General features: G+C 53.4%; 1 protein-coding gene across 1 annotated transcript; it reads left to right on the top strand.

Annotated features, from left to right (window-relative positions):
* Positions 1–782: 782 nt before the first annotated feature.
* Positions 783–16,584, top strand: LOC128837388 (elongation factor Tu, mitochondrial-like). The gene is made up of 11 exons (XM_054028540.1): positions 783–863; positions 6,440–6,486; positions 7,810–7,972; positions 8,814–8,980; positions 10,142–10,246; positions 14,915–15,079; positions 15,154–15,286; positions 15,394–15,498; positions 15,609–15,760; positions 15,844–15,963; positions 16,134–16,584. Exons 1-11 carry the CDS (start codon positions 815–817, stop codon positions 16,302–16,304), a joined length of 1,377 nt encoding a protein of 458 aa, XP_053884515.1. The 5' UTR covers positions 783–814; the 3' UTR covers positions 16,305–16,584.
* Positions 16,585–17,282: the final 698 nt, after the last annotated feature.

Genomic DNA, 17,282 nt, shown 5'->3' with positions numbered 1-17,282 from the left:
AATATGAATCGACAGCGTAACGCTGCTGCAAAAAAAAAAAAGGTGAACATCCGTGTGGGCTGTAGGAGCCGGAGCGTTGTCAGCCGGACACGAGCTGTAATTCTGCCGCTCTGCCCTGCGCTCAGCCGGGCGCTGCGGGTCCGCGCTGGGCACCGAGCGACGGGGACGAGCTGGAGCCGGTCCAGGGCCGAGGGGAGCGACCCCCCCGCCCCCCCCCCGGGCAGAGTGAAACGCGGGTGGGTTCAGGCCCAGGGTCTGTCAGCACCTGGGACCCCACAGCTGAGCGGCCCCCTCAGTCCTCCAGGGCCATAGAGTCTAACCTGGGGGTAGAGTTGCCCCCTTTCCATCCTCGAGTCTGGAGGGGAAGCCTCCTCCTTTGCCATAGAGTCCCCGCGGGGAGCTAGAGCGGCTCTGCCCGAGCCGTGCTGGGGGTCACAGCCCCCGGCAACCATAGAGGCCCCAACTGGCTAGCGAGGCTCAACATAGACTGTCAGTGGGCAGAGCGCCTCCCTGTGCGCCATAGAGTCCCTGCTCCCGTGCCTAGTGACGCCTGGCGGAGGATAGAGCGGCTCCAGGAGCGCCATAGAGTCTCCCTTTAGCCGGGGGCTAGAGAAGCACTTCCGGTACAATAGCGTCTCCCCCTGGTCGTAGACAGAGCGGCTGCCGGTACACCATAGAGTTCTTAAGAGGTGCTAGAGCGGCTGCGCCACATTTCCGGTGTGCTCGCGACTCTCTGGCGGAAGCGGCTGCTTCCCGCTTCATTCATTGGCTCTGGAGCCCGCCGCTTGTGCATCATTTCCGGTCAGGTTGAAAGATGGCGGCGCACGCGATGCTGGTCCGCGGGGGACGGAGCGGGGCTGCCGGTCAGTGACTGGGAAGCAGGAAGGACCTGGGGGGAGGTTACAGGAGGTCGGGGGGGTCTGGGGGCCCGGAAGGACGTGGGGGAAGGTTGGGCAGGAAGGACAGGAGCAGGCGGTGGGGGGGTCTCTAGGAGGTGGGGGGAGGTTGGGGAGCAGGAGGTCGGGGGGGTCTCTGGGAGGCTGGAAGGAGGTGGGGGGGTCTCTGGGAGGTGGGGGGAGGTTAGGGGGCTGGAAGGAGGTGGGGGGGTCTCGGAGGTGGGGGGAGGTTAGGGGGCTGGAAAGAGGTGGGGGGGGTCTCGGAGGTGGGGGGAGGTTAGGGGGCTGGAAGGAGGTGGGGGGGGTCTCGGAGGTGGGGGGAGGTTAGGGGGCTGGAAAGAGGTGCGGGGGTCTCTGGGAGGTGGGGGGAGGTTACAGGAGGTGGGAGTCTCTGGTAGGTGTGGGGGAGGTTGGGGAGCAGGAGGTCGGGGGAGTCTCTGGGAAGTGGGGGATAGGTCTGGCTTTCACAGTGTTTAGGGCTGGAAAGGCCAGTGTGATAATTTAGTCCGACCCCTTGGCACAGGCCAGGGACCTGCCCCACAATAATCTGAGAGCTGATCTGTTTGAATCCACCACGACCCTTGATAAATTGTCCCAGTCGTTAATTACCGTTTGGTAATTGGATGATCTGGGAAGGGGGGAATTTTGGGGGGGGAGAAGGGATCCTGAGAGGGGAGAGAAGGCTCGGGGGGTGGAATATAGGGGCAGGTTATGTGGTGGATGGAGATTATGGGGAGGAGCAGGGGTTGAGGGAGAGGTTGTTGGGGACAGGGAGGATCTGGGGGTAGGAGGTGAGTTCAGGAGAGCAGGTGACTGTGGAGGGGGTGGTGATGTGGTGGGGCATTTGAGGGCTTGATGATGGTGGAAGAGGGGCTAAGCGGGGAGCTGGGATCCTGAGAGAGAAGGGGTGGCTCTGGATCAGGCCAGGAGGGATTGTGTGGAGAGCAGGGGGTGCAGCACGCAGGTTACGCTGTGGAGGGGGGTTACAGGGTTATGCAGAGGAGGAGGGATCTGGGTTTGGGGGGGTTGGTGATGGGAGGAGGGGGAAGGGATTTGGGGGGTGGCAAGAGTCAGGTTGTGGGACAAAAGAGGGGGAGATGGGGCAGGAGGGGGAGGAATTTTGGTGGGGGAAGGGTAGTGATGGCAGGGGGAGCAGAGATCCTGAAAGGAGAGGGATGGGGTCTGGGTTGGGGATGGGTGAGGAGCAGAGTAGTCTGGGGGGTGTTGGAGGAAGTGGGGGGTGCGGGAAGGGGATTACTGGGGAGAGAGGGTTAGGGTTAGGTCGGAGAGTGACTGAGATAGGGGTAGAAACTACTGGGGGCTGCAGCTCTGGGGGTGGGCTGCCCCAGTGCAGTCAGCAGGAGACACTGGGTGAGATTCTCCACCAGGACTGGGTGGGAGGTTGGATTGGATGGTCACAGAGTGGGTGCTTCTGGCCTGAACAGCCGAGAGTCTGAATCCATCTGCTCTGTATCTTGCCCCATTCACCGAGATCCCTCATAACCCTGGCCCTGCCTTCACCCCAGCACTACAAACCCTGAGCATTTGTACCAGCAGTGCCAGCGCCCACTGATCCAGAAGGGTGCCCCCTGCTCGACCCCACGGAAGGGCGCAGTCCATGCTCCCACTGGAGCTGGGGCCAGTCAGCCACAAGTACCACAAGACATGGGGCTGTACGGGACCTCGAGAGGTCATCTAGTCCAGCGCTGGCACCAAGGCAGGGCTAAGTAACCCTAGCCCAACCCCAAGTGGGGTTTGTCCAGCCTGTTCTCAAAACCTTCTAGAGATGGGGACCCCACAGCATTCCTAGATAACCTGTTCCAAAGCTGAACTAGCCTCCTAGTTAGAAAGTGTTTCCTACTATCTCACCTAAATCTCCTTTGCCAAGATTGAGCCTGTTACTTCTTGTCCTACCTTCAGTGAACACAGATCATTGATCCCCATGAAAGAAAGCGTAGAATCAAATGAAGTAAAAATCGTAAATGAACCAAACTATACCATAGAATCTCTATGGATAGTAATTCCATGCTCTAAGAATAAGGATATAGCAGTAGGGATATATCACTGACCACCTGAAATGCTCAGTGATATTAGAACGGCTATTAAAATAAAAAAAACTCAATAACAGGGGATTTCAGTTATCTCCATATTGACTGGGTACATATCACCTCAGAAAGGGGTGCAGAGATGAAGTTTCTTGATGCCTTAATTACTGCTTCTTGGAGCAGCTGGTCCTGGAACCCACCAGAGGAGAGGCAGTTCTGGATTTAGTCCTAAGTGGAGCACAGGATCTGGTCCAAGAGGTGAATATAGCTGGACCACCTGGTAATAGTGACCATCATATAATTAAATTTAACATCCCTGTGGCGGGGAAAACACCACAGCAGCCCAACACTGTAGCATTTAATTTCAGAAAGGGGGACTGCACAAAAATGAGGAAGTTAGTTAAACAGAAATTAAAAGGTTCAGTGCCAAAAGTGAAATCCCTGCAAGCTGCATGGAAACTTTTTAGACACCATAATAGAGGCTCAACTTAAATGTATCCCCAAATTAACAAACATAGCAAGAGAACCCAAAAAAGAGCCACCGTGGCTAACAACAAAGTAAAAGAAGCAGTGAGAGACACAAAGGCCTCCTTTAAAAAGTGGAAGTTAAATCCTAGTGAGGAAAATAGAAAGGAGCATCCTCCGGCAAAGGAAGTGTAAAAATATAGTTAGGAGGGCCAAAAAAGAATTTGAAGAACAGCTAGCCAAAATTTTTGCTTACATCAGAAGCAGGAAGCCTAGTAAACAACCAGTGCGGCCACTGGACGATCGAGATGCTAAAGGAGCACTCAAGAATGATATGGCTGTTGCGGAGAAACTAAATGAATTCTTTGCATCGGTTTTCATGGTTGAGGATGTGAGGGAGATTCCCAAACCTAAGCCATTCTTTTTAGGTGACAAATCTGAGGAACTGTCCCAGATTGAGGTGTCATTAGAGGAGGTTTTGGAACAAATTGATAAATGAAACAGTCAGAAGTCACCAGCAGCAGATGGTATCACCAAAGAGTTCTGAAGAAACTCAAATGTGAAATTGCAGAACTACTAACTGTAGTTTGTAACCTATGATTTAAATCAGCTTCTGTACCAAATGACTGGAGGATAGCTAATGTGATGCCAATTTTTAAAAAGGGCTCCAGAGATGATCCCAGCAATCACAGGCCGGTAAGCCTGACCTCAGTACCGGGCAAACTAGTTGAAACTATAGTAAAGAACAAAATTGCCAGACACATAGATGAACATAATTTGTTGGGGGAAGAGTCAACAGGGTTTTTGTAAAGGGAAATCATACCTCACCAATCTACTAGAATTCTTTGAGGGGGGTCAACAAACACATGGACAAGGGGGATCCAGTGGATATAGTGTATTTAGATTTTCAGAAAGCCTTTGACAAGGCCCCTAACCAAAGGCTCTTAAGCAAAGTGAGCTGTCATGGGATAAAAGGGAAGGTCCTCTCATGGAGTGGTAACTGGTTAAAAGATAGGAAACAAAGGGTAGGAATAAATGGTCCGTTTTCAGAATGGAGAGAGGTAAATAGTGGTGTCCCCCAAGGCTCTGAACTGGGACCAGGCCTATTCAACATATTCATAAATGATCTGAAAAAAGGGGTAAACACTGAGGTGGCAAAATTTGCAGATGATACAAAACTACTCAAGATAGTTAAGTCCCAGTACGAAGAGCAACAAAAGGATCCCATAAAACTCGTGACTGGGCAACAAAATGGCAGATGAAATTCAATTGTTGATAAATGCAAAGTAATGTACATTGGAAAATGTAATCCCAACTGTACATATAAAACAATGGGGTCTAAATTAGCTGTTATCACTCGTGAGAGAGATCTTGGAATCATAGTGGATAGTTCTCTGAAAACATCCACTCAATGAGTAGCCGCAGTCAAAAAAGCGAACAGAATGTTGGGCATCATTAAGAAAGGGATAGATAAGACAGAAAATATCATATTGCCTCTAATCCATGGTACGCTCACATCTTGAATACTGCATGCAGATGTGGTCACCCCATGTCAAAAAAGATATATTGGAATTGGAAAAGGTACAGAAATGGAAAACAAAAATTAGGGCTGTGGAACGGCTGCCGTATGAAGAGAGATTAATAAGACTGGGATTTTTCAGCTTGGAAAAGAGACAACTAAGGGGGATAGGATAGAGGTCTATAAAATAATGACTGGTGTGGAGAAAGTAAATAAGGAAGTGTTATTTACTCCTTCTCATAACACAAGAACTAGGGGTCACCAAATGAAATTAATAGGCAGCAGGTTAAAAACAAACAAAAGGAAGTATTTTTTCATACAACACACAGTCAACCTGTGGAACTCCTCACCAGAGGATGTTGTGAAGGCCAAGACTATAACATGATTGATAAAAGAACTAGATAAGTTCATGGAGGATAGATCCATTAATGGTGTCCCTAGCCTCTCTTTGCCAGAAGCTGGGAATGGATGACAGAGGATGGGTCACTTGATGATTCCCTGTTCTGTTCATTCCCTCTGGGGCACCTGGCATTGGCCACTGTTGGAAGACAGGATACTGGGGTAGATGGATCTCTGGTCTGACTCAGTCTGGCTGCTCTTATGTTCTTATCCTCTATAACAGTCCATAACCAAGCTGAAGAGTCCCCCCTCCGTCTTCTCTTCTCTAGACTAAACAAGCCCAGGTTTTTAACTTTCCTCACAGGTCAGGTTTTCTAAACCTTTGATCAGTTTTGTTGCTCTTTTGTGGACTCTCCAGTTTGTCCCCATCTCTCCTAAACTCTGGCACCTTGAATTACATACACCCAGCACTCCAGCTGAGGCCTCACCATTGCCACGGGCGACAACTACCTCCTGTGTCTTACATGCAACACACCTGTTAATACGCCCCAGACTGAGATCTGCCTTTTCACACCTGGGCCACATCACTGACTCATTCAGTGTGTGACCTGCTCTAACCACAGATCCTGAGCAGCAGTGCAGCTGCGAGCCAGCGAGTCCCCGGTTTGTAGCTCTGCCTTGGATTTTAACTTAAGCGCTTGGCTTGTCTTTACTGAATTTCATCTTGTTGATTTCAGTCCAACTCTCCACTTTCTCAAGGCGGTTTTGTATTGTGAGGATAATGACTAGCTGGCGGTGCTAGATCCCAGCGGAGAGCGGGCTCCTGGCATGCTGAGGATCGCCTACCCCAAAGAATGTGCAGTTCTAGGTAGAGTCGGAGAGGGAAAGTGAAGTGTGGAAAGGAGATCGGGCTTGTTCAACGCCAGAGCTGGGGAGTGAACCCAGGAGTCCAGCCCAGGGCCACTCCGCTTAGTGAGCAAGTTGCTGCACAAACAATAGAGAGAGTCCCTGCCCCAAAGAGCTTCCGATCCAGGCACAAGTCGAGAAGCACCAGGGGCTCCTGATGACCAGACAGGGGGTGGGGGGAGCCTCCAGGCTGACGGGAGATGGGTGTGGGGGGCGGTGACTGAACAGCATGACAGGGTGATCACAGCTTTTCCCTGTACCTCTTACAGGTTTCCGGGGCTGCCTCTCCCACTACCTGCTGGGCGTCTTGGGGACGGTAAGGAGCCACCTGTCTGGGATGGGCTGTGCGGGTAACTGCCGTGACCACACACACGCTCCCCCAGTGCACTGGGGTGTTTGGGGCCTTGGCCACAGAAGGGGGAAACTGGGGGTGAGGAGGGTGTTAGGGGCAGTGGGGGAGCTATGTTGGGTGGGTTGGAGTTGTTAGGGAGGTGTGGGGGGGATGTGGGTAGGGGGCCATAAATGAGGTGAGGGTTGGGAAAGTGGTGTGACGAACTGGGACTGTTCTTAATGTGGTCTTTGAATGCTGACAGGGGAGTGTGGCTAGGATGGTCTGCATTGGGGGATGGGAGACTGGCCGAGGGAGAATACCTGAGCGTGTAACATGAGAACCCAGGAAGGGGTTAGAGGCCAGGTGACCTCTTTGCCCGGAAAGAGGAGAGAGTTTCAGGGCTGGCTGGTGGAATGGCTGGGAAGCAGACGGGACTCTGACCTCCCAAGGGGCTGTGGTGTAGTGCCCTGGGACCTCAAGATGGACCTATCTGAGGGGGTCCTGATGTCTGTGCCTGCAAGACCTGTCTTGGATTGTATTCGTATCGTCTAAATAAACTGTCTGCTTTACTGGCTGGCTGAGAGTCATGGTGAATTGCAGGAAGCCGGGGGTGCAGGGCCCTGAGCCCCCCACACTCCGTAACAAGTGGATTGTGGGGAGCCCAGCTGTGTGTGTGGTGGGAGGGGGGGCTTGGAGAACCCTGGTGGGTTGGGTGGCTGGTGAGGTTGGGGGTGGCTATGGGAGCTGTGGTGCATGTCGTGGATTGATGGGGGGATGGGGATGTGAGGAGCCCAGGTGAGGTTGGTGGGGATGTGGGGAGCTGTAGGGGGAAGCTGTGGAGGGTGGAGCCATGGTGGAGTCAGTGGGGGGGGGGGGGGAGAATGGAGCTGGCAGGGAGAATGGGGATGTGGGGAGCTTTGGGGGGTGGAGCCTGGGTGTGGTCGGTGGAGGGATGTGGGGGGTGGAGCCTGGGGGGGGGGGATGTGGGGAGCTGTGGGGGGGTGGGGTTGGGGGATGGAGCCCAGGTAGGTTTGGTGGAGGGATGGGGATGTGGGGAGTTGTGGTGGGTGGGGTTGGGGGTGGAGCCTGGGTGGGGGGATGGCAATGTGGGGAGCTGTGGGGGGTGGAGTTGGGGGATTTGGATATGGGGAGCTGTGGGGGGTGGGGTTGGGGGATGGAGCCCAGGTAGGGTCAGTGGAGGGATGGGGATGTGGGGAGTTGTGGTGGGTGGGGTTGGTGGGGGGGCTGTGGAGTTGTGTGGGGAGGTTGTGGGGGATATACTCATGCCACGGCTCCCTGTGCCCGTAGGTATCCCCGCCCAGCCCAGCCTCCCGCCTCTGCCCTCTCCTGCTGCGCAGCTTCGCTGTCGAGGCCAAGAAAACCTACGTGCGGGACAAGCCCCATGTCAATGTGGGCACCATCGGGCACGTGGACCACGGCAAGACCACACTGACGGCTGCCATCACCAAAGGTGAGTGGGGGGGCCTGGAGCAGGGGGTTGCGTGTCCTGGGGTTTCCTGTGCCCCTGGCCCCATTGATTGGGTCATGGTAGCTGCCAGAGGCCCCTGCTGAGCCCAGGTGCTGCCCACAGCCCCTGACCAGGTGTGCTGATGATGGGTGCTGCACAGCCCCAAAGGGAACAACCCCTACCCCCAAGAGCTCCCTGGCTAAAGGGGTGAGAGTTAGGGTTACCATACGTCCGGATTTTCCCGGACATGTCCGGCTTTTTGGGCTCCAAATCCCCGTCCGGGGGGAAATCCCAAAAAGCCGGACATGTCCGGGAAAATCGAACATGTGGTGCCGGGCCGGGGGCTCGGGTGCCGGGCCGGGGGCTCGGGTGCCGGGCGGGGGGCCCGGTGCCGGGCCGGCTCGGGGGCCGGGCCGGGCTGGGGGCTCGGGGGACGGGGGTGGGCCGTGCCTCCTCCCCCCACACCCCCCCTTACCTGCTTCAGGCTTCCCGCGACTCAAATGTTCGCGGGAAGCAGGGGAGGGGGCGGAGACTTTGGGGAGGGGGCGGGGGTGGGGCTGGGGCCCCTTTAGTGTCCTCCTTTCGGAGGCACTAAATATGGTAACCCTAGTGAGAGTGGAAACAAGAGCCACGTGGAGAAAGGACTGGCCCAAGGTCATAGAGAAGGTCACTGGCAGAGCTAGGTATTAAACCCAGAAGTCCTGGCTCCCAGCCCTCCCTGCTGTAACCCACTAGACTCCACTCCCAGAGCTGGGATAGAACCCAGGCGTCCTGGCTCCCAGCCCGCCTCTCCTCCCCAGCTGGTTACTCACCCCCCTTTCCTGCCCCCCCCCTCCCCCCCCAGTCCTAGCTGAGGCTGGAGGTGCCAAGTTCAAGAAGTACGAGGAGATCGACAATGCACCAGAGGAGAAGGCTCGTGGCATCACCATCAACTCCTCCCATGTGGAGTATGCCACGGCCAACCGGCACTACGCCCACACCGACTGCCCCGGCCACGCCGACTACGTCAAGGTGAGGGCAGGGCGGGTGGGGGAGACCTGCCCCTTTCGGCCTGTGGGTGAATTGTCGTGGTACTGCTAGGCAGCCACATTTCCCAGAATTCTGCTGTCTTAAAGGTCCAAGCCTCCCCTTGCCTTCCAGTCCCCGAACGCACCCCCTCAATCTCTTCCTCCATCCTCACACGTGCACCCCCATGTGCCCCGCTGTCCCTGCCCACACCCTCCTGTTCCTGCCTCTATCCCTAACCCCACAGCCCTCTGCCTGCCTCTCTGCACCTCCGTACCCCCAAACCTGCCCCCTCTATCCCCTAACGCACCCCCCCAACCTGTCCTTCCGTCTGTCCCCACACACAGCCCTCTGCCTGCCTCTCTGCACCTCCATACCCCCAAACTCACCCCCTCTAGCCTGCCCCTCCTTCTGTCCCCAAACATACTCACCTTTGTCCACCTCTGTGCCCCTCCCTTTGTGCATCCCTCTGTCCCCACACTCACCACTCTCCATCCTTCTATTCCCAAAGATTAGGGTGACCAGATGTCCCGATTTTATAGGGACAGTCCCGATTTTTGGGTCTTTTTCTTATATAGGCTCCTATTACCCCCCACCCCCTGTCCTGATTTTTCACACTTGCTGTCTGGTCACCCTACCAAAGATAGACCCCTCCCCCCCCCCCCATCCCTTCCTCTGTCCCCACACACACCCTCAGTTCCTTCGCCTGGCCCCTGAGACACACCTCCCTCACCCCTGCTTCCTCTACACAGCCTCTGAGACACCTTCACCCCCGTTCATCCTCCCAGCCCTCAAGACCCTCCCGCTTCCTCCTCCCTGGCCCTGAGACCCCCTCCCCTTCTCTCTCTCTCCCCCCCACCACTTCCTCCTCCCAGCCCCGGAGGAACAGTGGGTGGGTGGGGACCGGGGGGGAGCAGGGGAGGAGCAGGGTGTGGGCGAGGGAGCAGCGAAGGGCGTGGGCGGGGAGCGGCTGTACTGTGGGTGGTTTCACTCTTCCTTCACTGGGGATTGGGTCTGTGTGTGTCACCCCAACAACTTCACCGCCAAGCTCGGTGCAACAATAACACATTCCCGCCCCCCAGTTCCGTTCCCTCCCCAGCCTGTGCTGGCTCCCCTGACCCCATCCCTAGGTACCAGCATCTGAGCACCGCCGTCCCTCTCTTCCAGAACATGATCACTGGCACCTCTCCCCTAGACGGCTGCATCCTCGTGGTGGCAGCGACAGACGGGCAGATGCCGCAGACCCGAGAGCACTTGCTGCTAGCCAAACAGGTGAGGGGGGGCTCAGGGGTTCCCCAGGGTGCAACCTGGAACTGGGGTACTACTGAGCTCACCAGCCTGGGTCCCCTCCCTCATTGTGATGCTGGGACAAGCTGCAAACCCCTCCAGGTCCTGCACACAGACAGGGACACACCCAGCTGCAGTTACATGAAGGCTTCTCCCAGCCACTCATGAACCAGCACTAGAGAGGTTCCAGCCAATCCCCCCCAGCTCCGCAACCTAGGCCCCCAGACCTGGACTGTCCTGCCCTGGTCAGAAGCCTGTCCGGTGTACGTTTATTACCCAGTCTGCCACTCCTACAAAGGACAGTGGGCATGCACCAGCCTTGCCCCCTGAGCAGATTCCCCAAGCACTTCAGCCAAAACGCGCTGTTGTAGGTAATGTACCAAACAGGTGTATTCGCGACAGACAGGTGGATTGTAAGTAATTATAAGTAATAGGTGTGCAGCTCAAAGCTGGTTACCTAAGAAATGAAACACGTCTGCAGCCTGAGTTCTGTTATCTAGACAGGGTTTGAATCCGGCTGTGTCTCGCCCTGGGATTCTCCTTTCCAGCCTGGGACCCCCTTCCCCGTTCAGTGTCCCCCAGCTGGGTTCCCAGGAGCTGAGTTGGGGGGTGAGGACCAGTGATGATGTCACTTCCCCCTTGTGTAGCTTCTTCCAGCTGGGGAAAGAACCTTTGCTGTGATTGAGTCAAGCAGCCTCCATTGTGTACCTGCTCTCTCTGAGAGGTCTCCATTGTACACAGTTCCTGGGACAGTCCCTGGGAGTGTGGATTCCCCTTAATGGGCCATCAGCGCTGTCTGGCTCCTCCATTGCTGTACCTGAAAGGCTGGTTGTGGGTGTCTCACAACATATTTCACTAACACACACACAGCAAAACTTTATAACTTCCCATCCAATGACGGCACCTACAATCCAACAGGATATTAATTTTCAACAGCTCAAGACTTTTAACATGATACCTCCCGGTTCCACGCACAGGGCCAGGTAGGCAGGCAGAACTGCAGAGTCTCAATGCATGGATGAGACGATGGTGCAGGGAGGAGGGGTTTAGATTTATTAGGAACTGGGGAAACTTTTGGGAAAGGGGGAGCCTGTACAGGAAGGATGGGCTCCATCTAAACAGAAATGGAACCAGATTGCTGGCACTTAACATTAAAAAGGTCGTAGAGCAGTTTTTAAACTAATGGCTGGGGGAAAGCCGACCGGTGCGGAGGAGCACATGGTTCGTACATTCCTTAGGGGAGGCTCTATTAATAGAGAATCTCTCTGTCCTAATGAGGACGGAATAAAATACAGGCAGGGTCTGATCAGAAACAATCAAATAAAAAATAGTCCGATTCAATTATATCATGTAACGGCAGACAGCTAAAAGGAGACAAGTTTTTAAAGTGCTTCTATACCAATACTAGAAATCTAAATAATCAGATGGGTGAACTAGAGAATATTGGTAAAATAGGCATCACAGAAACTTGGTGGAATGAGGATAATCAATGGGACACAGTAATACCAGGGGACAAAACACACTGGAAGGACAGAACAGGTCGTGCTGGTGGGGGAGTGGAACTAGATGTGAAAGAAAGCGTAGAATCAAATGAAGTAAAAATCATAAATGAATCGAACTGTGCCATAGACTCTCTATGGATAAAAATTCCGTGCTCTAATAATAAGAATATAGCAGTAGGGATATATTACTGACCAGGATGGTGATAGTGACTGAAATGCTCAGGGAGATTAGAGAGGTTATTAAAATAAAAAAACTCAATAATAATAATAATAATTAATAATAATGGGGGATATCAATTATCCCCATATTGACTGGGTACATGTCACCTCTGGATGGGATGCTGAGATAAAGTTTCTTGACCCTTAAATGACTGTTTCTTAGAGCAGCTATTCCTGGAACCCACAAGAGGAGAGGCAATTCTTGATTTAGTCCCAAGTGGAGCACAGGATCAGGTCCAAGACATGAATATAGCTGGACCACTTGGTAATAGTGACCATAATATAATGAAATTTAACATCCTCATGGCAGGGAAAACACCACAGCAGCCCAACACTGTAGCATTTAATTTCAGAAAGGGAACTACACAAAAATGAGGAAGTTAGTTAAACAGAAATTAAAAGGTTCAGTGCCAAAAGTGAAATCCCTGCAAGCTGCATGGAAACTTTTTAAAGACCCCATAATAGAGGCTCAACTTAAATGTATCCCCAAATTAAAACACATAGTAAGAGAACCAATCAAGAGCAACCATGGCTAAACAACAAAGTAAAAGAAGCAGTGAGAGGCAAAAAGGCACCCTTTAAAAAGTAGAAGTTAAATCCTAATGAGGAAAATAGAAAGGAGCATTGGCAAAGGAAGTGTAAAAATATAATTAGGAAGGCCAAAAAAGAATATGAGGAATAGTTAGCCAAAGATACAAAAAGTAATAGCAATTTTTTTTTTTATGTACATTGGAAGCCTGCCAAACAATCAGTGGGGCCACTGGATGATCGAGGTGCTAAAGGAGCACTCAAGGATGATAAGGCCATTGTGGAAAAACTAAATGAATTCTTTGCATTGGTCTTCACGGCTGAGGATGTGAGGGAGATTCCCAAACCTGAGCCATTCTTTTTAGGCAACAGATCCGAGGAACTGTCCAAAATTGAGGTGTCATTAGAGGAGGTTTTGGAACAAATTGATAAATGAAACAGTAAGAAGTCACCAGGACCAGATTGTATTCACCCAAGAGTTCTCAAAGAACTCAAATGTGAAATTGCAGAACTACTAACTAGCTCATTTAAATCAGCTTCTGTACCAGATAGGGTGACCAGATAGCAAGTGTGAAAAATCGGGACGGGGTGGTGGGTAATAGGAGCCCATATTTTAAAAAAAAAAGCCTCAAATATCAGGACTGTCCCTATAAAATTGGGACATCTGGTCACCCTAGTACCAGATGACTGGAGGATAGCTAATGTGACGCCAATTTTTAAAAAGAACGTCAGAGGTGATCCCGGCAATTACAGGCCTGAAAACCTGACTTCAGTATTGGGCAAACTGGTTGAAACTATAGTAAAGAATAAAATTGTCAGACACATAGATGAATATAATTTGTTGAGGAAGAGTCAACATGGTTTTAGTAAAGGGAAATCATGCCTCGCCAATCTACTTGAATTCTTTGAGGGGGTCAACAAGCATGTGGACAAGAGGGATCCAGTGGATATAGTGTACTTAGATTTTCAGAAAGCCTTAGACAAGGTCCCTCAACAAAGGTTCTTACGCAAAGTAAGCTGCCACAGGATAAGAGGGAAGGTCCTCTCATGGATTGGTAACTGGTTAAAAGACAGGAAACAAAGGGTAGATATAAATGGTCAGTTTTCAGAATGGAGAGGGGTAAATAGTGGTGTCCCCCAAGGGTCTGTATTGTGCCCAGTCCTATTCAATATGCTCATAAATGATCTGGAAAAATGGGTAAACAGTGAGGTGGCAAAATTTGCAGATGATACCAATTACTAAAGATAGTTAAGTCCCAGGCAGACTGCGAAGAACTACAAAAGGATCCCTCAAAACTGGATGACTGGACAACAAAATGGCAGATGAAATTTAATGTTGATAAATGCAAAGTAATGCACATTGGAAAACATAATCCCAACTAGACACATAAAACGATGAGGTCTAAATTAGCTGTTACCACTCAAGAAAGAGATCTTGGAGTCATTGTGGATAGTTCTCTGAAAACATCCACTCAATGTGCAGTGGCAGTCAAAAAAGTGAACAGAATGCTGGGAAGAATTAAGAAAGGGATAGATAATAGGACAGAAAATATCATGTTGTCTCTGTATAAATCCATGGTACGCCCACATCTTGAATACTGCATGCAGATGTGGTCGCCCTATCTCAAAAAAGATATATTGGAAAAGGTTAACAAAAATGATTAAGGGTATGAAACAGCTTCTGTATGAGGAAAGATTAATAAGACTGACTTTTCAGCTTGGAAAAGAGACGGTTAAGGGGAGATACGATTGAGGTCTAAAAAATCATAACTGGTGTAGAGAAAGTAGATAAGGAAGTGTTGTTTACTACTACTCATAACACAAGAACTAGGGGTCACCCAATGAAATTAATAAGCAGAAGGCTTAAATAAAAGGAAGTATTTCTTCACACAACACACAATCAACCTGTGGAACTCCTTGCTAGAGGATGTTGTGAAGGCCAACTCCATAATGGGGTTCAAAAAAGAACTAGATACATTCATGGAGGATAGGTCCATCAATGGCTATTAGCCAGGATGGGCAGGGATGGTGTCCATAGCCTGTTTGCCAGAAGCTGGGAAGGGGCGACAGGGGATGGATCACTGGATGATTCCCTGTTCTGGTCATTCCCTCTGGGGCACCTGGCACTGGGCACTTTTGGGAGACAGGATATCGGGCTAAATGGACCTTTGGTCTGACCCAGTAGGGCCATTCTTATGTACCTCACAATGCAGACTTTGTACCGAACAAGTCATAATCCTATCACAGTGGTGAATATGGGGGTGCCAGGTCGCTGTTGTGGGGGTAGAGTGTCACGGGGCGTCTTCGCCAGAAGCCCTGGGCATGGGCTGCGATCCAGGGGATCCCCTCCCTGAGGACCAGGCTGGGGCTGGTTGGGCTGCCCCTCACCCTGTGGTCCCCTCAGATCGGGGTGCAGCACATCGTGGTGTACATCAACAAGGCGGACGCGGTGGAGGACCAGGAGATGCTGGAGCTGGTGGAGCTGGAGATCCGGGAGCTGCTCTCCGAGTTTGGCTACGATGGGGAGAAGACGCCCGTCATTGTGGGCTCTGCCCTCTGTGCCCTGGAGGTGAGTCCTGCCTTCTCCCTCCCACCAGTGCCTCACTTGCCCACTGCCTATGCTAATGCCCTCCCTTCCCCCAGCACCGCAGCCCCGAGCTGGGACTGAACTCCATCATGAAGCTGCTGGACGCGGTCGACACGCACATCCCACTGCCCATGCGGGAGCTGGACAAGCCGTTCCTGCTGCCCATCGAATCAATCTACTCCATTCCAGGTAACGCCCGCTGCCCCCCACCCCTCCCCAGCCCCCATACTGAGCCCCGTGCATTTCCAGGGACCCCTATCCCGGGCCCCATGGCACTGACCCCTCTGCCCTTGCAGGGCGTGGAACGGTGGTGACGGGGACGCTGGAGCGTGGCATCATCAGGAAGGGGGATGACTGCGAGTTTGTGGGACGCAACCGGAACATGCGCTCCGTGGTGACAGGTAGGGGACGCAGCTAACAGAACCCCTCACCTGCTCTCCCCTCCCAGAGGTGGGGGAAACCCCTCTGCCCAGGCTGGGGAACCCGGGCTCACCCCATCCCTCCCCCGCAGGCATCGAGATGTTCCACCAGAACCTGGAGCGGGCCGAGGCCGGGGACAACCTTGGCGCACTGGTGCGGGGGCTGAAGCGGGAGGACGTGCGGCGTGGCATGGTGATGTGCAAACCGGGCTCCATCAAGCCCCATCAGAAGATTGAGGCCCAGGTGGGGCCTGTGCTGGGGCAGTGGGCTGGGGGGCGGGGAAGGTGGGCTGCTGGGCTGTAACAGTCTCTTCCTCTGCCCTCCAGGTGTACCTCCTCAGCAAGGAGGAGGGCGGGCGGCACAAGCCTTTCGTCTCTAACTACATGCCTGTCATGTTCTCCCTGACCTGGGACATGGCCTGTCGGACCATCCTGCCCCCTGGAAAGGTACAGAGCCCCCCCCTCCCAGCACTGGTTGTGGGCTCACCATGGGGAACCAGCTTCCCCAAACTTCCCCATCGCAGTCCCTATCCCCACCAGTCAGTGGTGGCTGGCAGCCAGCCTCTGCCACTCTGACCTTCTCCCACTCTTCCCCCCCCCCCCCCGTCCCCCTGCAGGAGATGGTGATGCCCGGCGAGGACACAGCCCTGACCCTCACCCTTCGGTACCCCATGGTGCTGGAGGAAGGTCAGCGCTTCACATTGCGTGACGGCAACCGCACCATTGGCACCGGTGTGGTCACCAAGACGCTGGAGATGGGGCCAGATGATGACAAGTGGGGGGCATAAAGGCTGGGCTGAGCTGGTTCTGCCCCCAGGCCTGTGTCTGCAAACAGTGGGGGAGGGGCTAGTTCTGGCTCGTGTTCCCTACGAACTGCTGCTGCCCCTGGCAGCATCATGGTCACCCAGAGCGGGGTGCAAGCTGCCTGTTGTATGAACTGCTCTGCCATGGGGCAACAGAAATGGAACTGCCCTCCCGTGGTGGCTCTCCTGCCCAGAGCCCCTCCAGTAGGGGGCTTATGCAGCTTCCTGCTGTCTGGTTTCTTTTGTTAATAAAGATGCAGAATCATGGCTGAGTCCTTCCTGCTTTGGGGGGGGGAAGTGTGCTGGAGGTGACCATTAGATGAAGGGGGTTCCTGGCAGGGGAGCAGCTGGTGACAGAGGCTCATGTCCCCCCCATGGGTGGGGCTAGGCCAGTGATACTAGCTCTGTAGGGACCAGGCAGCACCCTGGCCTGCTCTCAGGCAGGTCCCAGCTCTTGTCCAGGGCACTGGCCCAGTGGACTAGCAGAGGGGCAGCCCCCAGCTTTGGGTGCTTGCCTAGCAAAGCAGTGGGAGAAGGGGGGATTAGCTCCCAGGGAGCAGAGCTGGGGCTGATGAAGCTGAAGGAGAATGGTGGCAGAAGGGCAAATAGGGACAAACAACCCTGCCTCAAGTCAGGGTAGAGATGGGATGGGGTGGAACAGCCCCTCCCTCCCACCCCGTGTAAAGAGCAGGGCCCTATTGGGTGCAGAGCAGTAGGCTCCTTCATGTCTTCCAGTAGCAGCTGGGGCCTAGCCCCCAACAGGGGGGAGCAGGCTGCTGAGAGTGGACACCCACTGCTGCTCCAGCTGAGGGGTAGGAACAGAGGGCAGCAGGGTAGAAGCTGCAGATCTCACTCCCTCCCTTCACAGGCTTTGGTCTGGCTGCCCTACCTTGTTTTAGTCACTCCATTAGAGATCGTTAGCAGCCAGTGCCTGCTATCTCACCAGGGCCCACCCTACACACA

The sequence above is a fragment of the Malaclemys terrapin genome, chromosome 4 (assembly GCF_027887155.1).
Source record: "Malaclemys terrapin pileata isolate rMalTer1 chromosome 4, rMalTer1.hap1, whole genome shotgun sequence".
NCBI lineage: Eukaryota > Metazoa > Chordata > Testudines > Emydidae > Malaclemys > Malaclemys terrapin.
This window is presented reverse-complemented; position numbering and strand designations above follow the sequence as displayed.

Excerpts from the sequence above, each read along its gene's own strand:
- LOC128837388 (XM_054028540.1), top strand. The coding sequence starts at position 815 with ATGGCGGCGCACGCGATGCTGGTCCGCGGGGGACGGAGCGGGGCTGCC. Across the intron at positions 15,287-15,393 it reads ATCAATCTACTCCATTCCAG|GGCGTGGAACGGTGGTGACG; the intron begins GTAACGCCCGCT and ends CTGCCCTTGCAG. Across the intron at positions 15,964-16,133 it reads CCATCCTGCCCCCTGGAAAG|GAGATGGTGATGCCCGGCGA; the intron begins GTACAGAGCCCC and ends GTCCCCCTGCAG.